Source organism: Notolabrus celidotus, chromosome 2 (assembly GCF_009762535.1).
Source record: "Notolabrus celidotus isolate fNotCel1 chromosome 2, fNotCel1.pri, whole genome shotgun sequence".
In the NCBI taxonomy this organism is placed as follows: Eukaryota; Metazoa; Chordata; class Actinopteri; order Labriformes; family Labridae; genus Notolabrus; species Notolabrus celidotus.
This window is the reverse complement of record NC_048273.1, coordinates 25,137,598-25,162,205: the sequence shown is the minus strand read 5'-3', so window position 1 is coordinate 25,162,205 and position 24,608 is coordinate 25,137,598. Positions and strand designations below refer to the sequence as shown.

Here is a 24,608-nt window from a genome sequence, read left to right as displayed (position 1 = left end):
AGCTTTAGAAACATCTTCTTTTGTTTTCCTCTTCATGCTACTTTAAGGAAAAAAAATCATACACTTAGTCTGTATAGAGTTATAGTTTCTATTACCTAGTTTACAGCGTATTTGTGATGGTGTGTGACATGAGACTTGTGCAAGAGTCCCCCCCTTCATTTCTGCGTGACTTGCCACATGTGTGTGTGCGCGCGCTGGTGTTACAGAGAGAGGGGTCTGGGCAGTGTTCCCGTGTCCATGCACAGCCCCCAGAGTAAAGTAAACACAGCGGCTCTTTTCTCATCCCAGCCGTCAGCAGGCTCTCCCCAGGCCCGCGCCAGAGACCACACACCCAGACCACACACACACACATACACACACATATATATATACACACACACACTGCCCAGACCTCTCCGCAGATCCTTCCACATACTCGCATACACACAGACCACACAACTCCAGCTCGGGCCCCTCGCACGCAACCTAGCTGAGCTGTCATTCTGCCCAGCGTGTATATATGTGTGCCTAAGTGTGTGTGTATGTGTGGGCAGGCTATCTGTGTGTTTGTGCACGTGTATTTCCAAGACGAGGGAAGAGGGGAGGGGAGGGGGGTGAGGGAGTTAGAAACACTCCTGGAAGAGGAATCAGAATTGCAGAAAATAAAGATCCCAGTTCTCTGCCCCCTTGCCTTCCCACTCTAAACATATGGGATTGATGAAGGATATGCAGAGCTCTTGTTTTAGGCCTGTTAACCTCTTATCTTCTGCATGTCAGATTCATAGCCCCTCCATTTCCTCTGACAAGTAAGGGGCAGCAGCAACAACATGAGGTAAATCCCACTGGAGTTTCTTGTTAACTCTGCGATGTTGGGGTGACGGAGGGGGGACCCTGGAGCAGAAACATTCCCCGGGAAGGATTCAAGATCCTGAACTCTCTGCTGATTTGTGCCACATTATACTTTCACATTTTCTATTTGAGAGGTATCATCAATTAGGCATCATGAATGTCATGAAATCTGTGATGAAATATGCTTGAACAGAAATGTGACGGTTCATAATGAAAGATTTCATGTTGAAATGAATGCATTTCACCAGATTATGCAGGTGTACCCTATCAAAACGACTACAATATAAAGTATGCTAATACCGATGTTGATTTAAACTCATCATGTCTGTTTAGATATCCGTGCTCACTATTGTGTAAACAACTTTATATACTAACTTGTATCAAAATACAGTCCTGTGAAGAAGGGAAGCAACTATTTCTATAATCATGTCAGGAATGACTCAATAAAATGTTTAAAGAGCGTCTTACAGCTGTGTGCTAACTGCATTAAATAGCAAAAGAAGAAGGAAACATTAACTACAACTGTGGCAATTTTCTCAGTTTCCGAATCTCACACTACTACACACGTATTTCCAGAGACTGAGCATGGCTATTAAATGTAAACATACACGCCATGCTGCGTCACAGAAAGACTGACATAAAGGTTGAGACAGACGCTGTCAGTGCTTCTCGCAGCACCTCGTCCCGCTGCTGGTTAACGCGTGGCAGTCGAATAATTATTTGAAAAATTGTCGAATAGATGCCAATGGTTATCGAATAGTATTTTTGCTTGAAATGCCCATCCCTTGGACCACACCAATATACAAAAACCCAAAACATGCAAACAGTAAAGCGGTAGAAATCCTCCAAGATGAAAATATTAAACATGCTTAATATAAAAAATGTCAGCACTTATCCTTGAGTTACTTTAAAAAGACTGTATAGATAATGGACATTGTATCCGTGACACCCCCCATCTGTTCCTGTGCGCTGTTTTGGCCGGCAGCCATATTGGAAATGCAGAACTCAACCAGGCATCGTGTGACGTAAAGAGGCGGAGTTTGAGCCTCCTAACCAACAGATATGTGTTCCCGTCCGGGAGTCAAGTCAGTCATGTCCTTATTTGAGCAAAAACTCGAAATCTTAATATCTTCTGAACCGTAGCGTTAGAAAAAAATTCACCCCCCTGTACAGTATGTGCCGTTAGAGAGATTAGCTACGTAGAGTCAAGCCGTTTTTTGAACCAGGTTGTAAAAATGTTTATTAATGCTGCAAAGATCGTCTTTTTTGAATTGGTGTGTATGTGGTTTCTGGTGTTTCTGTAGCCAGCCTCAAGCGGATTCTCGATGAATTGCAGTTTAAAACACTTCTGCATGGGCTTCATAGTTTGAGACCGCGGTTGCCGCTTGGCTTGACCAGAGGTTTCAGATGAGACGTAACATTAGAGGGAAAAATTGCAGCACGTTGTTGAGTGTTGAGTCAAGATAACAAAAGGTTGAAAATTATCTGAAATCAAATTGAGTGATAATCATTTAATTAAAAGTATACATTATTAGGTAATTTGTTAAATTACCACATGCATTGGCTCTTCATAAATGATGACATCAACAGGACTTCATCTAAAAACACATCGTTTAGAAAAAATCTACAGTGATTCATATTGCTCTAAAATGTCTCAATGCATTTTGCAGAAATGTTCATTCGATCCTACTTGCAGACCGGGGGTCTGGACTCCAAGATCAGGAAGGAATGAACTGTTAAAGTTATTAAACACTACCTTTCCTATAGACTCTCAGATGGATTGGTTATCTACTTCTCTGTGTTTGGTATCAACGTTACCTGGAGTGTGTTTAGATTTACTTTGCTGACCACATAAACCGAGCTTTAAAGATTTGAATTTGCACTTTTTCCCATCACTTCACAGACTAATGTATCTGATTTATTATTTGGACACAGATTAATTAGTAATTAAGATGATCATACACTTCATCTCTGGTAAAGTGCTCTTGGTGCCTGCAGTTATTGCTGCATGGCTTAAATGTCTGATATTCCCTCTCACAGGAAAGTCTCATTAACCAGTAGACTAATCAGTGTAGTGCTCTGTCAGTCTTGATTTCCCCTGATGTTGTCGCCTTCACTGGCTCTCGGAAGCTGTTCTCACTTCAGCTGTACACCTTCTCTTAATAAAGGCCATATAACTGTGCTAAGGGTGACCACCGTGAACTTGCCTTAGGTCCGGATCGTGTGAACTTGTGCATTGTTTGCGCAGAACGTGTTTTGGCTGCGGAGAAAAGGGCGGAAGCCCCGCTGATGCTGCCTCAGAGAGTCTGGATTGGTCAGCCTTTGGAAGACCTGGCAGTAATTTATTAGCAAACATCTGTGCTGCTGAAATACATCCTTTCATTTTTTCATTTGGAAACATTCCCTGTCTTCCTTTGCTCAGCCCCAACATGAACTGATTTGCATGGGTGCTCCTTCGTTGGTACCGTAATCTGTACTGCATTGTGTGGGCTTATGTGGAATGATTGGGGAGGCCAGGTTTATTTATCCTTCGCTGTGAGGTTTACATTCTTCCTTTCCTCCCTGCTCTCTGTCTGCTCCTTCATTCTTGGCTCCCCTCTCTATTTTTCCTATTATCTCAGAGATAACTGCTGCAATGCATACATTGTTTGGAGACCTACAGGGTGGGAAATTAACGCTAGCTGCCAGCCAATTGTGGCCAATTGTATTTTGCCATCCAAGGTCAGTTTTAAAAACTTGAAAATCGGTCGCGTGTTTCTACTTACTAAAAAAAGCGGCCGCTGAACTTTAAAAAATAATTTACCATATTTGTTTTTGGGAAAAGGTTTTGGTTTCACTGTTTATGGCTCTATGTTGATGTAAAGATTATTTCTTAAACCCCTTAAAACCAAGAGGGAACTGTTAACTCTATGTTGAGGGGTTGTATGAAACCGTTTAAAAATGCTCTTCTCAATTCTTCAAGCAGTAAGTAGCCTATTTAAATTGTCAGAAATAATTTAAAATTACTTCAATTTGGAAAAAAAAATCAGTCAGTCAATATTAAAGGTATAATTAAAACCCATGATGCATTTCTGTATTTAATGGGCTGATTTCAACTGCATTATGGGAATTGCAAAGGTAAAAAGACACAACAGCAGTGAGATCAAGTACCAAAGTGCTTCAAAGATGACCTAGCAAATATCACGTTATCTGGGTTTTATTGATTTTGATGTAATAATAGAAATTGTTATGCAAAAGGATCAGTCCTTCTAATTGTGAATTTTCACACTATAATTTTTTTTGTGTTAAATGATGTCAACAGGACACTTTTTGTATTTCTGCAGCCCCTGAAAATATATATTTTTTGACACTTTGATTATTTATCTCCTGAAGCTTCATTATTAAATGTGTTAATCAATCTGTTGTTTCAAGTCTTACTCACCATCTTATATATGTCTCTCTATGCCCTGTCTGTTTCCATGCCCAGGTGCTGATTGACCCAGAGTTCCTGTCTGCCTGAGGCCACCATGTCTCGTTCCCGTCAGCCCCCGTTGGTCACGGGCATCTCGCCCAAGGAGGGTGCGGCCTGGACTAAAGTCACCATCCGTGGAGAAAACCTGGGCACAGGCTCGACCGACCTCATCGGTAATACATCTATAACCACATGGCTAACCTCACACGAACATCTCTGTCTCGGAAAATATGTGTCTTTTCTGTGTTTGTTTGACTTTCTTTAAATTGATTTCTGTTCAGCACGGTTGATTTCCCAGCGGAAATCGGTATTTATCCTTTGCAAACCTTACCCTTGATCATTTTTGTTCATCTCCTTTCTTATTCAAATAGTAAATATTTAGTTCATATGTAAAGTTAATATACATTTTAAAGAAGTCTATTTATGTCGGCACACAGTTATAAATACATAAGAAGCTGTCGACAAATATGCAATTCACATTTATTTTCAATCTGATTGCATAATTCTTACATTTATGTTATTTATTTTTCTTGTGTAGTTGTTGAAAAAGAGGCTCAATGAAATGGTGTTAATGTAGAATTTTTAGTCTTTTAATTTCTCCTCTGTTATGTTGAGTACTTTGTTAATTTAAATCATATGAACCGATTGTATTAACTTATCAATCAGCAAACCACAGCGGCCCCCTTTTTTAAACAGACCGCTGTAACGTTTGTTTTTGTTTATAATCATGCATAAGTGGACAGGACGACACCTGATTCTTCTCCTCTCTGAAAATAATTTCAGAACCTTTTCCAGTTATCAGGTTTCACTTTTAGGAATATTTCATAACTTGAGTAAAAATTAAACTAAAAGAAGTTAGCAAAAAGAAGTTTAGAATTTCTATATTTCAGCTTTAATTATCAGTTTCAGTTGTTGAAATATGTGATGCATTACGAGTGCTTTCAGAAGTGGCAGTTTGGTTTTTCTCTGCCTGTAATTTTAATGATTCAGAGCAATTTAAATGAGACATTTAAAAATATATTTTCATATTATATAAACATAAATCATTAGTACATCTTTGGTGATTTTTTTGGCATGTGAAGTTTTAAGTTCTCTTTATCGGTTGCATCAAAACAAATCAACATTAAACTAAAATATGCCCTCACCTTGTGGCATCTTCTGTAGGGTAAAAACATGAACAAAAATCTCCAGTTATGTCATTCTCTCTTTTGCTTCTCTTCCAGCGCATTAAATAACACGACTATTTAGCTGAAGCAAATATTTAGATTACGTTTGCCTCATTTGAGACACTGAAGAGTCCATCAACATGTATTAATGTGAAAATGGATTTTTATTATTGTGTCCTTATGATTTTCACTGCCACATCGATGGACTGCCTCCATCTTGTTCTCATTATGTGTTTAAACGTCACTCTTTGCCTATATTTCCCCTCGTGCTTGCCAATCTCTCCTCTTCCTTACTTTGAGGGGAGGAAGGAGAAAAGGGGGGACGGTCCAGTGGACTGACACACCACTCCATTCTTGGCATGCAGTGCTCGGCCTGTGATACAGGTCTATTTCTGACCATGAATGTCCCTGGGGCCTGTTATTAGACAATTAGATATGCACAAATGTGTGTGAGTGCTTATGTATTCAAACAAAGTATCCAGTGGAGAACAGAGGCAGGAAATGGGACTCTAATGGGCATATTTTTCACGGTTTTATGGGCTATTTGTTGATCAGCTTTCACAGGCTTTGAGGATGCTTGATTGCACACACGTGAACCCCCTTGGCTGGAAATGTCAAAGTGATCCCCGCGTCTGTCTTCTAGTGTCCGGATAGTTTTCAAGAGGGTTTAAAACGGGGACAACAGATGTAGGGGCAAAGTGCACATTGTGCCAGTAATGGGCCACTTAGCACTGAAGTGACTCCTGTTAGCTTAAAGGAGCTGAGTGAGAGGAAGGAAGGTCAAGGCCACCCACACCCATCGTGACCCCAACTTGAACTTTGACCCTTGATGACAGTTTGACTTAACCTGCTGTTGGACACCAGTTCTGTGTTCTGTGTTCATCAGAGTGTGTGTTGGTGCTACATTGTGTTTATTTGTGCTGTCACTGTGTGGCTGTATCGCTCACCCTTTTCACCCTTTCCCCTCTCTCTTCCATCTCAGGTCTGTCAATCTGCGGCCACAACTGCCTGCTGACAGCTGAGTGGATGTCAGCCAGTAAGATAGTGTGCCGCGTGGGTCCTGCCAAAGATGACAAGGGAGAAATTATCGTCACCACCAAGTCCGGAGGTCTCGGCACATCCACAGTCTCATTCAAACTGATCAGACCGGAGAGGATTGGTGAGGCTCTTAATTATCTTCCTGGAATTTTTTGCAACTAATGATTATTTACAAAAGCAATAAAACTATTGTTTTATTTACTCTTTATTTTCTGACACTGCATAGACTAAACAGTCGAACCACAGTAAAAAAATGCACGTGAAGTCCCAAAAACTCAAGGTGACATCTTCATTTTGTTTGGCTTAGAAAATAAGCAACTGAAAAGCAAAGTCTATTTATTTGACAATGATATAGAACAGATTCACGCAGCAAGTCTTTGTGTTTAAAAGGCTGAAAGTAAGCTTTGTGCCCAATAAACAATAAAAACAAACTGTCGAATGAGTTGCTACACCCAAGCAGTTCAGTTGTCCTAAAATGTTGTCTTTCAAAGAGGGCTTTACTGTCTGCATGAACCCTGTGACATATATATTTTATGCTTACTGTAATGTTTTGAAAAAGACAAGAAAAGGGAAGAGCAAATGGAGATCACTCTTTTGGGCAGATTTCCATCTTTAAAAAAACACATGCAAACTGACAATAAAATGCACAAAAGAGAGGCACTCTTCACTACTTGACAAACACAGCATCATCATATTAAATCACTAACTGAGTAAAATCTGAGACTCACACATGGAAATAGAACTGTGCATTTTTCATGGAGTGTATGCAAGAAGTGGACATGGCAACAATGACTTCACTCATCATCTCAGGGTTGTTGAATATGGCATAACTACACCTCTGTCCTGATTTTACAAGACATTCTTATAGCATATTTTCTGCTCTTAATCTGAGAATAATCAGCAAAATAAGCACCATACTGTATTAAAGAATTGTGAAGTGAGGAATAAGACCAAAAACTAATTTTGAAGTGTTGAATGAGGGACCAAAAAAGTAGAAAGCAGGGTATGTTTTTTCATAGATTTCCATGCAATCAAATTTCTTTGTGCAACCTGCTAGAAATATATAAAAAAAATGAAGGTTAAGGTTTACATCCGTGCTGGCCTCTCTTTTGAAAACAAGGGGCTACGTCTGCTTTGTATGTTCACTCTTTGAATAGGTACCACATGTATAGAAATAGAGCAGAATAGCACCAGTGTGCACCGGTGTATCAACATTACGGAGAAACATGGTTAAATATGAATAAACTGGTAGTCGAGCACAATATATGATGCTGTTTGAATTTGAGATTGTGAGAGTGTCCCCATCTGGGCTGTGCCGTTGAGCCTCATAACACGTGTCATGCCTCCCCTGTCCCGCCCTTTCCTGCAGGTATCCTGGACCAGTCTGCTGTGTGGGTGGATGAGATGAACTACTACGACATGAGGACCGACCGCAACAAAGGCATCTCCCCTCTCTCCCTGCGACCCAGCAATCCACTGGGCATCGACATAGACAAGTACGGACCGAGAACATACGAACACACACAAATCACTCAGCACAATCACACCACCATAAACACACGCACTCATCTTATTGAGTCATGGTTTACATCCCCAAACAGAAACAAACTCTCCCCATATGCAGGCGTTTGAAATATTATGCCAACACAGCAATGGCCGGGCAGCCTCTAACCGCCGCTCACAGGGAGTGGAAACACAATAATTGTGTATAAAACAGAGAGAACGACGATAGAAAGGGATTTGGAAAGAACCAAAGCTGCAACCCACACACATGTTTGTATGCTGCCTCGGAGCAGGCGGCGTGGTGCTGCCTCCCACGCGCCTGGCAGGGAGTGCAGAAGTTGTAATATATAGTTTGTGTTGTCAGGTTCTGGCATTTCTAGCTTAGTGTTTGTTTGCTTTAGAGGGGCCGGGGGCAAGTGACCGCTCGTGGCCAGAGACGAGACCCTCATAAACAGGCTGTACCATTCACACGTCTTCCAGGGTTGCTCTAAACATCCAGCCGACAAAGTCTACAGAATAATGAAAATAAAAACACTTGTTTGTGTTAATCTTAGGTAAGAAAGTTCCCATTGTGAAACCTTTTGAGCAATTAATCACAAGAGGCATTTTTAAGTAGAAGAGCATCACTCCTGTGCGCAACCTTAACCTTGACGTCCCCAATTAGTTATCCAGCTGTAGCTGTTTGGACTTAGACGAAATAAAACTTGATTTAATGTGGAGTTTGATAAGTTAATATCAAAATTATTAGAACAGGAGCATAAAAATATAGCTTTTACATAGAGTTGTTACTTAATATCTTGTTATATAGCAAACTTAACCACCAGACAAAACTATTGTGTGTGATTAAATCACAGTATTTGTCCTAGTTAAGTAAGTAGGGGTAACTTGGGTTACAAAATTGACTAGCTGTATGATAAATCACATTTATATATTTTAAAGTATTGCTTAACATATGTCAAATTGTACGTCTGTACATAATTTCAAACAGATTTTCCCTCGCCTTCTGCACTTTATGAAACAACTACAGTATTTGTCATGGATGTTTTTATTTTGGAAAACAAATGACTGCTTAAACGAAGTCATATCACACTGATTCTGCAAGTGTTTCTAATGTAGTGCTTGTTAAAAAGGAAGCCAACTTGTTTTCAGAGCTCATACTGACAAATGTAGCATGATTGCTATTTTACACAGCTGCAGAATCAACTCTTTAATCTCTGTAAGAAGAGCGATGTTTAAATGTTGATATAAGAAAAACCAACATCTGCTGACTGCAGAGCTTGGATGGCAAAAAGCAGCGAATTTTTGAGGGTTTTCTGTTACCTGGACAAATGCAAGAAGCCAATACTTTCCTTTGTTTGGAAGTACAGATCTGCCATTAGATACCCTCATTTACTGTCACTTAAAAAAAAACTCATGCCTTTAATTTATATTAACTGTAGCAACGTTGTCAAAGTCAGTGCTCCATTTATTTTTCTATATGCAGTGTGCATTTCAAATTTTTTGAATATGCTTTATTCAAAGTAGAATTTTACACTTGCACTCATTTTTTGATTCATATAGAAATATCAAAATAGCATTATTTTATAGTAACAGCAACACTGCAGAGTTATTGGATAATGAAGTGCTTACTACGAGCTTCTGGTTTTGTGTGCACACATGTCACAGTCAGTTTGTGTTAGTAGATTTTATTTATCATAGTTATTAGACCACAGCACCGTACTGTCGGTGTGTGTGTGTGTGTGTGTGTGTGTGTGTGTGTGTGTGTGTGTGTGTGTGTGTGTGTGTGTGTGTGTGTGTGTGTGTGTGTGTGTGTGTGTGTGTGTGTGTGTGTGTGTGTGTGTGTGACTGCATAGTGGGTGGTGGTGGTGATGGTAGGGGGGGGTTTGGTTTGCGTAGGCCACGGGTCATTAGTAGAGATCAAGCTTCCCTAATGAGTGCTGGGTCCTCCAGGGGAACCCAGGCGTCACACACTGCACTTCCCACGCCAAGCTCTCTCAGCCTGGCTACTTTTGGCTGCACACTGCCCCCTGCTGGAAGACCTGACACCAGTAACACAGCAGAAATGTTATGGCAAGTGAGGCCCCCTCACTCTGGATTGATAATTCAGTTTTTCTCAATCATTTGGCACATTTTTGGAAACAGTCTCAACTGTCTCTAAACTGTCACAACAGTTTCACTGTACATCAAAACTCTATTGCGTGTTTGCAGAAAGTAGAGAGACACTCATAACATTTCATCAAGTTTTTGTGTCAGTTTATTGGCCACTGCCACCAAAATGAAGAGTTGTTTTGTTATTGTTTGAGGCATACTGGTCAAAATGTATGGATGCTCTTTCACCATGATAGTCACAAATTACATTATGATTGACACAAAATTACATCCTTGAGAAACAGCAAAATCAAAACAAGACAAAACAAAAAGGAAACATCTCAAAACAATGAAACGTCCTGTGACAGTTTAGTTACAGTAAAAAAACAAATTTAAATAAATAGATAAACCTCTTCACAGTTGGCTACATGACACTATATGTTCCAAAATGTCCAATATTTTGTCCAGAGATTTTCATCCACTTCACAGCTGATGTTTTTTTCTCGTGATGCAAAGGAGGGAAAAATCCTGATAATGGTTGATTGTGACTCCTATATGTGTGTGATTTTAAGATATAATTGCTAATAACTTTTTAATAATTTTTAATTTAAAGGCTCCTGTTGCTTTATATATTTCTTTTGCACTGTCTACTCTGTTACTGTAACACTTGAATTTACCCGTTGTGGGACGAGTAAAGGACTCTCTTATCTCTTATCTTAGCTTATACATGAATGTCTGACAGATATTTGAATGGCTAATCCTGCATGTGATGCTGTATTGATGAAAGAGTGTTTGCAAGCTGTGAACAACTAATCAGTGTTAATTAGTGAGCCATATATATCATATACATGTGATTTTTGTGCAGATTTTTGGGGCATTGTTCTTACTCTTTTGCAAACAGGTACCAAAACAATGCAGTTTGCTTCAATGAATGAGAAATTCTAATCTGTTGTGAATGACAAACTATTCTTTGTTTTTCTGTCTTCTCATAGAGGCAAGATCCCACAAAAAGACATGGAGCTGACATTCCCAGGAATGAGTGGAGACTTCACCAGTGAGAACTTTTCTGCTACCTGGTACCTCATTGAAAACCACGCAGGATCCAGGTAGGTCCTTTGTTTCCAATAATCTTTTGCTGGAATACTTCATAACTTATAGTAAAAGGAAAACAATAATTAAACATTGGTCGATTTGACACAAGCACCAGAGAAAGCAGTTCAAGTTGTAAAGTTCTGGAGGGAGACGCGGGGTTACTTTTATCATATTTTTGATGATGAACACAAGAGACAAGAGGTTCACTGTGCTGGCAACTCCTACATGTCCATTGAGAGGCCTTTTTAGCCTTACAGGACCTGCATTCCTCAAGTTACACCTACTGTTACTTACAGTCACTTACTGAGATCAGATTAATAGACAGGAAACATCAACAAAGATCATGCATGTCCACTTGACATCCAATTAGTGGATAAATAACAATGCTAGACTTATAGCGGTTACCTTTTATTGATGTATCACTTTAGTTCACAGTGTTGCCAAATATTTTGAGGCTATGAAATAGCTCAAATTTTCTTATCTCTATTTTGTTTGACAGTACAATTCAATATATTTAGATTTGGGGCAGGTAGTCAGACCAAACAAGACATAAGGTAACATCATCTTGGACATTTTGAAATTGTGATTTCACCATTTCCTGACATTTTAAAGTTAAAAAGGATCTTCATATAATTTGATTCAGAAAAGAAATTATAAAACAAATTCTACAACAATAATAGTCACAGCCAACATGTGATGGACAGTTAATGAGTTAGGCATAATTCTTGGAGGAAAAGGATATTCATAAGGATGTTATTCGGCCACATCTTTACTTGATCATCTTTTTTTGAAGAAAACACTGGGATTTGTAGATGAGGCAGCCGCCTGACCCAGAAGCCTTGAGTCCAGTTGACTGTCATGTCAGGGCAGAGGAGAGTTATTTTGGACTCTCCTGGCTTCCTCTCCCCCTTGCTTAGCCTTCCAGTAACCCAGACCCCAGGATCCACTATGACCAGGGGCCACTGTTTGGACCTTGCTGGGGGAATGTTTCTTCCTGAAGAGGAAACCTCACTCAGGACACAGACACATGTACTCACACCGGCCCAAAAGTGGGTTGTGTTTCTGAGACACATGCTCGTAAGTGAGCTGTGCCACAGAACATACAATATTGATGTAGTTTATTTTGAACGTAAGATTAAAATAAAACCAAGTTATTGAGAATAAAACATGTGTTAGGAGTCCTTGTGAAAATCGACCTCTGTGTAGCTTTAGGAGAGTAACTAAAAAATTAAAAAATAGAACAACAAAAATGTATAACAGCATCAAAATAAGGAGACATATTTGTTTACTAATCAACAGAGAACAATTTGAATGTGTTGCCAAAAAATAAATCATACATTTTGTGTTTTTTTTTCCATATTGACTGTCATCAAATTAAAAATGCCAATCATCTGTTGGTTTTCAATTTAATTCTAACAAACAGCTGTTTCTCTGTTTGAGAATATAATTCTGACTGTTTCAGCAAGATGAATAATTCAATTAAGACAAATAACAACATCAGTTAATAAATTAAGTAATTGGCCTCATTAATGGCATGCCCTGTTTTGGTTTTGTTTCCTCAGTTTTGAGCAGCTGAAGTTTGCAGCAGGCAATCTGAAGAAGCAGGCTACCAAGAAGAACGAGGGGAGTCTGGCTTACGTGAAAGGAGGCCTCAGTACGTTCTTTGAGGCCCAGGACGCCCTGGCAGGTGAGAGGGATTAACACGTCTTTTGTGCACAATGGAACAGCACCAAATGGTCTGCAATTAATACAAAAACTTCCAATCATCACTCTCCATCTCAGAGCTCTTGATTTTTTGGAAAGGGTGCAACGTTTGTCGTGTCTTGGGAATTTTTTCTTCCCCTTGAATGTGGTTTTTGCAGCGGTTGATTAAATAGGCTCATTTGGTCGCTGTGTGAAAACCCTCCACTCTCTGCTACGGTTACACCAGCCAACCACAATACGGCTAAATCACCTTCATCAAAATGAGATCAGCTCTCACCTGTCACACACAGGCGCACTTGAGTTTCCCTGGAGCTTAGAAGTGGACGCACATGCTAACACACACACACGAACACACTCAGCCCTCAGATGCCAGAATGATTTCAAGGTAGTAGAGACTGACTGCTGTCGCTCTGCCAGGTATCTCACATCAATTGTTTGCTTCATCATTCATACTTTTGTCTGTTTACTCTCTCCTCCCGCCATAGCCGCTCAGTTACTTCCCCTTACTATTTATACGTACACTTTTCTGCCTCCATCATTATTATTATTGCTTTCCGAATGTTTGTGCCCTGGTTGGGAGAGAGGCAATGTTTTCATTGTTAGTGGCTGAATCTAAATAAACGGAGCAGCTCAACACAATGCGGGCCAGAGTATTAGGACTGATAGTGCCGATAACAGACCCAATATGACCAATGGGAACAATGCACAGTCATTCTCACGTTCAGACTGAGCGTGCCTACTGTGTGCCCACTGCCCCAATGGGAAATGTACAGATGGAGGAAACAGGACAGCATTGATGGACTCAAGTGACCTGTGAACCAAGAGGACTTCATGTTGCTGTTGGAGAGGATGGCATTTAAAATTATGATCCTAATATATGATTACACCTAAAACATAAAGACCCTCTTAAGTCTGTGGCATCACATGAAGGTAAGGGTTAGGGTTAGTGTTGTAGACATTTGAAGTGTTTTCTATGATTTGAATGTGTAACAGCTCTGGTTCATGAGCAGTGTTCTGGGGAAGATATATTATTATTAATATGCTTTATATTAAAAAGATTTAATTATTATACGTGGAGGATAGTTGTACGCATGAGATATCATCCCCACCTGCTGCAGCAGACAGTTATTCTCAGGTCCACTTTAAACATAGAGCAAAAAAAAAGAGTTTGCCTTGCAGCACTGTGCAATATGTATAGTAAAAGCCACCATTTCTCCTTAGACCCTGAAGATGCATTAATTCAAACGATCCAGAAACAACAGTTTTTCCAAGGAAAAGAAATCTAGGAAATCTGAGGAGGAGCAGCAGGGGAGAGATCACTCCTCAAGGAGAGTCAGACAAGCAAAAGATTTTGCTTAGACAGAATAAACAAACAAAAAATCACAGTATATACAAGATATGTCTACAAAATTGCAGATACACCTCGATCAGATGCAAATAATATGTATGTAAGCCTTGAAAACTTGCACAAAACAGCAAAAGGAGTTGTTACCATGCAAGGAAACAAGGGCAAAATGTGGTTAAGGTAAATGTTGTCGGTAATGCTTTGTCCCGCTGCAATTGGCCGAGAAAAAGATGAAGAAAATTGTTCAAGAAGATGCACAATGACTGTCTTTATTTCAGAAAATACTACCCCATCAAAATGCAAGCACGATGCAAGTAAATGGATGTGTGCCAACAGATTTGCGTATGTGTGAATGTCTCCTCCTCGAGCCTCATTAAACTCCTGTTTTCTGAATGTCATTCGCAGAAGAAACGACTGTCTCACACTCAGTCACAGAATGAACTTGACTTTAAGGATCATTTTAAAGCTTCCTGACTACTGCATTCTCACCCTGACTCATTACACCACTAAAACATCCTCTCTCTCAGCCAAGATTTGGCTCTCAGTCATAAAGAAAGAAGTGGTGGCTCAGAGTGGATAGCTTTAGTAGAGATATTCTGTATACTATGTACGGTCAGCCAAACCGACATACCAGCCTGCACGCTCTCAGCAGTCAGCCAGCTCGAGACAGCTCTGCAGCAGCTCACTGCCAGGCCTCTTTAGCACAGCTGTCTGACTGACTGTGAATCCTTTCTTTGTCTCCCAGCAGCATTTGGCAGATCTCTGTTTTTTCTGAGTCACTCCAAATGAATCTTACCTTCGATTTGACTGTGAAAATGTTCAAGAAATTAGCTGCAAAAAAAAGGGAACTAACAGTATACTTGTGTGCTCTCCGTGTTCAGAATTTGCGATGTGCTTCCAGCCCTCTCAATCACCATCAAGTCATGTCTGTCTCCTCTGCTGTTTATTTTCAGTTCTGCTCGCATGTGAGATTTTTATTGATGACTGTAATAGAAGTCTGGAGTTATTGTATAATGCGAAAATCCTGCTGCTCGCAAGGTGGAAACAAGGAGAAGAAGCCAAATCTGGGGAAAGAAATGGAAAAAGAAATGCTCTAAAAATATTTACAGCAAACAGCTGGACTGTGACCTCATTATCCGGGGCATTTAGCCCCTCTCTCTTTTTTTCTTGTCCCCACTAATTGCCTCTTAATTTCCCTTTTGTATAACTTATCATTTACAACAGATATAGCCAGAGAATCCCAGCTCTTTTATGACTTAAACAACTGCAAACCACAGATATTGTTAATTACTCTGCTGTTTATGTTTGTCAGTTAATATCAGCTTTTGGGCTGAAGAAATAACACTTGGAGCTTCAGGCAGCTTGTGATGCAAGGGTTTGATTCCTCAGGAGTGATCGGTCAAATTGTGCTGACTCAAAAAGATTGCATTGCCCAAGCTGCACTGCAAAATCAGGATGGGGTCGATGGATATCTCAATCATTGCATTTAAAAACTACATTTTTTGCACAACAAAAAGTCACAATGCTCATGTCACTGTTAATAAAAGGTATAGCAGCTGTAGAGATTTAACATTTAGACATTCGGTCTTAAATCAATAGCCTGTATCAGCAGATTTTGAAGTTCAGGTCTTGCACTAAGTACCAGGAGAAAGGTTAATTTGTAAGTCCCTTATATTTCAAGGAAAATAAGTAGTATTTTTTACATATACTTATTATATCAGCATATAAGTTGCATCGTCTAATAAAGGCTCTGAAATTAAATATCAGTGTTGGCCCTACATGATCATTTCTGTCATTTGCGTTTATTGTCAGAAAACTGTTGAAAACCCATGACTTTTATTTTTTAAATGACCATAAGGCTGCAAATCTTAAGATATATTGGCTTGCGAGATCACAAAGGCACTTCAAAGATTGTCCAAATAATCGATAGTTAATGGTCGCAGCTCTGTGTGAGTCCTTAAGACATGAAATTAAATGATGTTTTCAATCAGCTCTGTTTAAGGCCCAGTGTCATGGTTTATAGCAAACTGTTTCTACTCGTTTTGGGTTCTGCTTGTGTTTGGAAGTGACCTGATTTTTATGCAAGTTTCAGGAAATCTCATTAAGTCATTTTTTGCCTGACCATTCTGGAGACATTTTGTTTGATATAATATTTAACTTGTTTGCAGAAGGGAATTTTTGCAGTGAGAAAACAAGTGATCCTGTAAACACTCCATGTGAACCGCCACAGACTGGTGAAAGAAATGGAAGGTTTTGGTGGAGATCGTGACTGTTTGTTCGTGGAGTCCTCGGTGACAAATAGAGCCGTGTTTATGAGCCCGAGCTGCTCCGGCTGACTGACTGGACTGACAGACTGTCAGGGAGTCCAGGGTTGTTTCTACTAAAATGTTGAAATTTGAGGTTTTTCATTGTTGTGTGAAAAGGAAGTCTCCCAGTAATGCAGGAAACGGAACGGCTACCGTGTTCCAAAAATGCCAGATTCCCAGGGCCTATTCCCTGAGCCCCCGGCCCCGGCAGGAGTCAAAACATCTTCCAGCTTTAGAATCCAGGGACACTTGTATTTTTATTCTTATTCATTGCTTTTTTTCCCTCGACAGTTGCAGGAAGTGAAGTGGGAGCTGCAGCTCTTCCTCAGGTCCTGGCTTCGTGTGTTATCCGGACTCTGACCTGATGTTTAGGTTAGCCGTGACGTCAGGAGCACTTGAGTGTGTGACAGATGCAGAGGACACACAGCTGGCAGCAGGGGGGGGGGGGGTAGTGTGGAGACGTGAAGCAGACCTGCAGTGTGTGTGTCTTCCTCTTGTGTTCTGTCCTATCTATCCTGTTCTCTGGTTTACACTCCCTTGTCTACGTGACGTTGTCTTAACCTGCATTTTCCAGCCAAATGTTCTGCCGCTCCTTGAGCAGCAAGAGGTCCACATAAGGGCCAGCGATGTCCAAAGTGATTAGGCAGTGGCATGTTTGAGCAGTGTGCTCTAGGAATACCTCGGTCTCTGCCTTGAGGCTTCTGTCTGTCAAAGTGGACCCACATATTTATTTACAGAACTCTCCCCCTTCACTTTGCTTCCCGCTCCCTCTGCTGTCTCCAACCTCTGCTAACAGCCAGTAACAGAACTTAAGCTCAAACAGGAATGAAAGAAAATATCAAGCCAGTTAAAGCTAACCTCTGCTGGCTCCCAGTGTCTTTCAGGACTTATTTTAAAATATTTTTTACTCTTATATCAATGGTTTGGCATAGGCATATTAGTTTTTGTTGATAGTTTTACAGTCTATCACAGCCTATAGATCCTCTGCAGACAGTTCTCAGTAAAACACCCTACCAAAGATTTGAAGAGATGCAAACACCATCTCTCCTTTATTATATCATTCACATATCTTGTGTTTATGTGCAGTCCTTTCTTCAGACATCTTTTCATGTTTTATTTTTCAATGTATTGCATATATTTTTCGCATTATTGCACAAGACGTAATTTACCTACAATACTGCTTCTATCAGTTTCTTCATTCTATTGTAAAACACTTTAAAATATCACCCTGTATGAAAGGTGCTATATTAAAACATGTTTATTTTTACAATTACTCTTAGTATAGTTTTTGAACAAATATCAAAAAAAGAGGAATGCAGGAGAGTGCAGAGGAGAAGAATTAAGGGGCCTCTTTCTTTTTTCACCTCTTTGCTTCATTCTTGGGATGTCTGCTTGTTGCATATTTGAATCGTTTCAGAACGATGTATGAGAAGGTCTCCTAAGCTGTCTCCAACTCTCCTCCACTCTGTCAATAAACTCACACTGCAGCTCTCAGCACCCAGCTGCCCACTGCTGCACTCCATTTATTTATCCATCGGGGCAGCCACACCACTCGCTCGGCCTCTCTCTCTCTCCCTCTCTCTGTTTTCTCCCCCTCCCTCACCTCTTTTCAAACTCCCTCTCCTGCGTACAGCGCTACATGCTAAGTGATGGCTACAAGCCATCAGAGGGTTCCTCCTGCCTCCCCTGACCTCAAGCTCTGCTCCTCCCAAATGTTATTTTTCAGAGACATGAAACATTTTAGATTCACATTACCTCCAGGTCAGAGGGCTCCAAATGTCCCAAAACCACATAGCGGTGCAGTTAATGGCTCTGCTGAGGTGAATTGATCCAGTACAGTCACCACCGGAACAAGGTCAGGTCCTGTTGCGTGGGAACAGGCACAAGGGGAGGGGGGTCAACAGCAGCGTCCGTGGGTGTAGATTGGTGAGGTTATCTCTCATCTACCACAGGGGTAGGGCCTGTTTATTGTTTTACCTTCAGTTCCTGAAATTGAAAATGTTCCTGTCTCAGAGGATTGCTCGTTGGTTTCTGTACCGACTGTTTCCCGCTCTTTTCCTGCCAATATTTATTGTTTCTCTGATTTTAATTCAGTAGATTTCATATTTTTGTTCCTTACAGTCCTACTCAATACAAATAAATAAAAAACATTTGTGTTTCAGCGATCCACCAGAGGCTGGAGTCTGATGGGACAGAGAGGGTGGAGGGATCTATGACCCAACGCCTTGAAAACATCCTCAACAGTAAGTTTCTTTTTGTTGGATTACCCAGAGGCAAATTGAAGATGTTTATTTGTTGATCTCCCCCTGTTACTGAACAGGTTCTGCTTTTATGATCCCCCTAAAAAATCTCTATCCTATCTTTAAAGGCTGATTTCATGCTTCTTGTCTTATGGTTAAAACTGATGACATTGATGTGTGGAATATATTCATAATCAGAAATACTTTTTTTCATCTCCATGAAGAAATTAGGCTTGGTTGATAGTGCTACATAAAGCTGAGATCGAAAATGGAAAGGAAATGTCAAATATTGCACAACATCTATGGGATACAGATCTAAACACATTCTTATTATTGAAAGTAGGAATAATGCATAAAGTCATGGATGAAGACTGATTACAGCAAACACATGTAAATAAATAACTGGCCACAAAGCAAGCAGCTGCAACTTAAATGCCAAAAGCACAACATGGAATCCAAAGGCAATGAATCTACTATCTTGGTTGCATTTGGTTATTTAGTTGCCATTTATTATTCATGAAAACAAATAAAAGTAACTATTTAACAGGTACCCAGACTTTTCAGCAGCCAGACCTCCAAACAAAAGAACACAACAGCCAAACAACCAAAGTTTTATTTTGTGGTTATAGAGGCCGGAAGTAGAAAACAAGTTTGTTTATGTTTAGACTGTAACAGTGAGTGGACATATAACTTTTGTCTGGGAGTTTTTCACTAGCTTAAAGCCAAAAATATTTCATTTAGTTGGTCTGCAGAAAATTCGCCTAAATGCCGTGTGGCTATCTTTCCTGTGCTGCTGGAAGTTAACACACTAAAACTAAAACTGATGAAACATGTTTTCTTTGAAATGTATATACTGTCTTTTTTTTATATAATTGTACAATAATTGGATGGAAAAGGGATTTAGAATTGTTATAAATTTCGACTTATTTTTTAGAAGGAATGTCATGACCTCCATATCAGTGTTTTCGTGACCCCCCAAGGTGGGGAACCACTGGTATATAATGAAATAAAGATGTTGTCCTTGCTTGTGGATTAACAAAGCCATGAAAGGGGGCTTCAGCTGAGATGATTTAGTCGTACGTACATATATAAACAACTTCTGAAACTCTGATGTGTTTCATATTTAATATATTTCTTTAAAAATATCTACATGTACAGTGTGTGTGATTTTTACATCTTATAGCTAATGGGAAAACATTGTATATAATAGTACCCATGCTAATTACATTGATGTCTGTGTAGATTTTTTGAGCATGTTCTTGTGTTGACTTCATCGTGGTCAAGTAAACTGAAAAAACAGAAGTTAAAATGAGAGCAGACTGCTGCTCCGTGCAGCCCAGCTTCACCCTCCACCAGCTAACAAACGTGTGATACACAAACTCAACACGTGTCTATTTTCAGCGACATCATCCCCACATTTTACCAGCAGAAACTTCAGCAGATCTTTTGTTCCCACCCCCTCATCTCATACATGATAATGTGCCGCCTCTAATGGAGGGTCAATAATCAGGTCCTTTTCCCGGACTCTTGAGTAAATAAACCCCACAGCCGGACATAGCTTTCATCCCCACAGCCCACACTTGCGGGCTTGTTACCCAGTGGGGCCAGGCCACCGTTCACCCCCTAAGATGCATGCGTCAGACACACAGCACCAATCAGCCAATCCCATATAAGAACATTAGCTTCATGACAACACAGGCTGGTGAGTGAAAAATGTGAAGTATTCGTCTGTTCAGTCCCATGCTGTTTTTTCTCCAGGGATTTGTTTTGGGGGGAGGGGTTTTGTTTTAAATAGAAACTTTTTTTTTTGCCTCTTTGACGGCACATCCAAGGCCACCCACGAAGCCGGCTAGTCGTGCAAAGGTTGCGCTCAGCTGTCAGGCTAAGAGATAGCTGTCACTTTCCTCTCCAAAGCTCGGTCTGCTGTGTCAGAGAGCATAGAGAGCAGGAAGAAAACCAGAGGCCGACATTAAAAGGGAAATGTGGTATCAACATTTATTTTTGTAGTATCCCAGTTTCTCATTTTCTCCTGCCTCTACCATTCTGCCACTCTCTTTCTCACTCTGTGTTTCTCGTAGGAGCGAGTGATACCGCAGATACTCTCTTCCAGGAGGTTTTGGGGCGGAAAGACAAAGCTGACTCCACACGCAATGCTCTCAACGTCCTGCAACGTTTCAAGTTTCTCTTCAACCTGCCACTCAACATTGAACGCAATATCCAAAAGGTATTCTGTACATATAAAAATTAAAAATACACACACACACACACACACACACACACACACACACACACACACACACACACACAAACACACACACACACACACACACGCACACACACACACATGGATGCATAACTATAAAGTACATGATGCAAAATAAACACAGCCTCCCTTTGTCCTCACAACAGTTTACCTGCTGTGCTGTCATCGGAAAGTCTCTCTCAATCTGTACTCTCACAGTGTTAAGCACTGTTTCTTTGAGGATGTTACCTTCTTGGTTCTTTAAAAACTTGTCTTGACCTTATTTAGCTTTTATAAAAAACATTGCCGACTTAAAATATAATACACACAGAGAAGAATATCAGGGTCCTGTGTTATAAAATGACTTTCTTATTATAAAACACAGCTGAGCAATCATAACACATAATGACCCTGATGTAAACATGGCACTAGTTTAAATTTTACGTCATGAGTATCCATTAAAATGTTTTTCATTCGTAATAAAATCCCAAAATGTATCAATAAACACCTTAAAAATGTATATATCATTTAAGATACTGTACTAATATTTTGTAAAGAAATAAATCCTTCACATATTACAGATATGATACACATCCTTTTATTGGGTGTTAAAAGAAAACAATCAAACATCATTATTTGCAAAGTTTCTAGCTGCATCGCCACGTTAGAGAAAATAAGACAAATATAAATCGAAGATCTTGTTTATTTTTTCCCCTTGCTCTGAGCAGTTTACACAAAATGATTTTATTTTGAAGACACAGTTGGATGTTTGTCATCCAGAGGTTGGAGCTCGGGTCTGTGTCTTTAATACATCCTCCTTTTCTTCCTCAGGGGGATTATGATGTCGTGATCAATGACTATGAGAAAGCTAAATCTCTCTTTGGCACCACCGAGGTCCCTGTTTTCAAAAAAGGTAAACACATTTTTCTTCTTTTGTTTCTTTTTATTTCATAACAAATGAATGAAACGGTTAAACCCCCCCCCTTTTAAATCATTCTCTCAATTTAATGTGTTAAAATTCTGGTGCATTAACTTCCTGGTTCTCTGTTGCAGTGTATGAAGAGGTTGAGACGAGAATCGCTGCTCTGAGGACGCTCCTACTGGAAAAACTGCTACAGACTCCTTCAACACTGCACGACCAGAAGAGATACATCAGGTGTCCTTACATTTTTATCAAATCTGTCTGTGAACATCCGTCTGTATCCCTCCCTGACGTTGTGTTGTGTTGTGGTTTTACACACTAAATCTGCTTGATTTGTTTTTACACAAGTGGCTCATTATCTCTTATAACCTCAACAGCTTATACATCGCGGTCCTTTACCATGTCACACAGTCTGTCCACATTGCAAACAGTCCGTGTCACTGTAAAGTCATGACATCTCTCTTGTACTCCTTTATTATGCTCCTCTGGGTTTCTTTCATGTCTGCCGTGTCATCGTTTACCAGAACTTCATCCACTTTCTGCTCTGCCTCTCACTTTTCACTGAACGTTCAATGTTCTTGTCAGCTTTTTGTTCTCCAGCTCTTTCTGTTACTCTTTCTATTTTTCCCCCTTTTCTTTTTTCCCCTCCATCCTTCTGTCCATTCCATACTTGTGGTCTCTCCAAATTTATTATTGTTAAGACCAACCTGTCAGGATCACAGAGACCAGTTCTCAACCACACGGCAACATCTTTCATCCTGCTGCATTAGGCACGGCTCTGAACACCCACTCAGCTCCTGTTTACTCTTGCCATGGACGGAGGGAGCTGTGTGTGTGCATGTGTGTGCATGTGCGTGTGTGTGTGTGTGTGTGTGTGTCCTTTGTGCCTGCGTTGTAACTTTTGAAAGATGCCACCTAATGAGAAACAACTGAGCAGTTGGTTCACAGGATGACAGCAGAGGGAGCCAGGCCACAGCTCTGGGAGTGAGTCATCTGACGGCCCACAGGTCCCTGAACGATGCCCACAAAATAAACTCCTGGGAGAGGGATGGTTGTGGGTACAGAGATGAAGGAGAGGGTGAAGCTTTTGTGGGATTTGGGCAAGAGAAAAAAAGCCATTTTATTTCTGATACGTGTTCTCAACATGCATTAGTGCAAAAAACAAAAATATCAAATGTTTTGTCTGAAGCTGCTTGGCTTGAGGATGTCTTTGTTTTAATACGCATGCTGTTTTGCATGTTTCTTTCTTATGTTTGCCGTTTTTATATGAAATACAGAATATATCTCTAAAAAACATTTATATTCTGTAACAGACTTAATCACTTGAGTTGAATGTAACACTTACTAATACTTTTTTTTTACTTTGAGTTTTTTGTTCCATACAAAAATTAAAAGGATTCTTAGATGCTGAAAGTTTTCCCTCTTTGATCAAATATTTAAAAATTATGCAGTTAGACTTGATTTAATGAATAGACTTGACAAACTTATAAACTGAAACAAAGAAATAGTGAATTTTGAGATATAAAAAATGCAGATACTTCCTTTGAATGCTAGCCGTAAAGAGTCACTTTATAAGTTCGGGAACACACAAATGTTTTGAATAATATGCAAAGGTGCATTCAGCTAGTCCCAAGCCAACTCCACACCATATGTTTGCTAATGCTAAACATAAATGGAAACATCTTGTGCAAAAATGATGTCCATCTCTACATTGTGGATCTATTGGATGAAGCTGTTTTTATAATTTACTCAAACAAATGATGTTTTTTTTTTTGACGACTTGTTGCCTTTATTCTGAAGGAGGACACATTTTCTGAAAGGTTTCCTCATAGAGTTCATCGTGCTGTGGTCTGCCATCCAGAACCTCTCTGGACTCACAGTGGTTCATCTCTAACTGTAAGCATTTCCTCCTCTGTGTGTCTGTGCATGTACAGGTACCTGTCTGACCTGCACGCTCCGGGCGACCCGGCGTGGCAGTGCATCTTCGCTCAGTACAAGTGGATCCTGCAGCTGATGCAAAACTGCAGGGATGAGTTTATCAGTGGCCAGAGAGGTACTTGACTAATATCAGCACACACATGTTGCATCTTTTTACACATGTTGGAGAAAAGCTCCTGTTAAACTGTTGCTGGATGCCACGTGATTCTGTGGGATCTAAGCGAAGAGAGAAGCCCACAGACCTCTCTGTCATACCAGCTCTCTGCCTGCATTCCCCACTCTGTCACCGCCCTCCCTTGCCTGCCCTCCTCGAGGCCGGTGTGTTTATTTTTTCATGAACGTATGAATAAGATGAAAGTAAGGGAGCATTGGCTTTGGATTTGGGTTTCTGGGGCTTGACGTGTTACTGCACACATACCACCTCTCTTTCTCACTCAAACACGGCCTCACAGATGGATTGGAACAATTAACCCCAATTAAGCCGTTCCTCTGTTAAATCAGCCGGCAAGAAATGTGAACGTGAAACCGTCCGCTCAGGAAGAACAGCAGTTCCTCAACCACACTCAGCAGCACACACACACTCTTACGCCCTCACTTGCACAAAGACACCCATACAAATACATTGTGAGTGGGTGGCTGCTTCACATAGTGCAGCTGGAACATAAACATGTCTAATGCTAAGGGTAACAGTGGTTTCCGGGGCTCAGGCTTGATGGATCTGGGGGGTGATTTGCTCCCTGCCTCT

The 24,608-nt window shown here is 40.3% G+C and overlaps 1 protein-coding gene across 1 annotated transcript in view; it reads left to right on the top strand.

Annotated features, from left to right (window-relative positions):
- Nucleotides 1-24,608, top strand: part of exoc2 (exocyst complex component 2) — a 59,125-nt gene that overhangs the window by 9,612 nt on the left and 24,905 nt on the right. Inside the window, 10 exon segments of the mRNA XM_034711841.1 lie at nucleotides 4,295-4,452; nucleotides 6,428-6,604; nucleotides 7,853-7,979; nucleotides 11,067-11,180; nucleotides 12,729-12,853; nucleotides 18,684-18,764; nucleotides 20,840-20,985; nucleotides 21,835-21,916; nucleotides 22,057-22,159; nucleotides 23,860-23,978. Coding sequence (XP_034567732.1) covers nucleotides 4,335-4,452; nucleotides 6,428-6,604; nucleotides 7,853-7,979; nucleotides 11,067-11,180; nucleotides 12,729-12,853; nucleotides 18,684-18,764; nucleotides 20,840-20,985; nucleotides 21,835-21,916; nucleotides 22,057-22,159; nucleotides 23,860-23,978 — 1,192 coding nt within the window. The 5' untranslated portion in view covers nucleotides 4,295-4,334.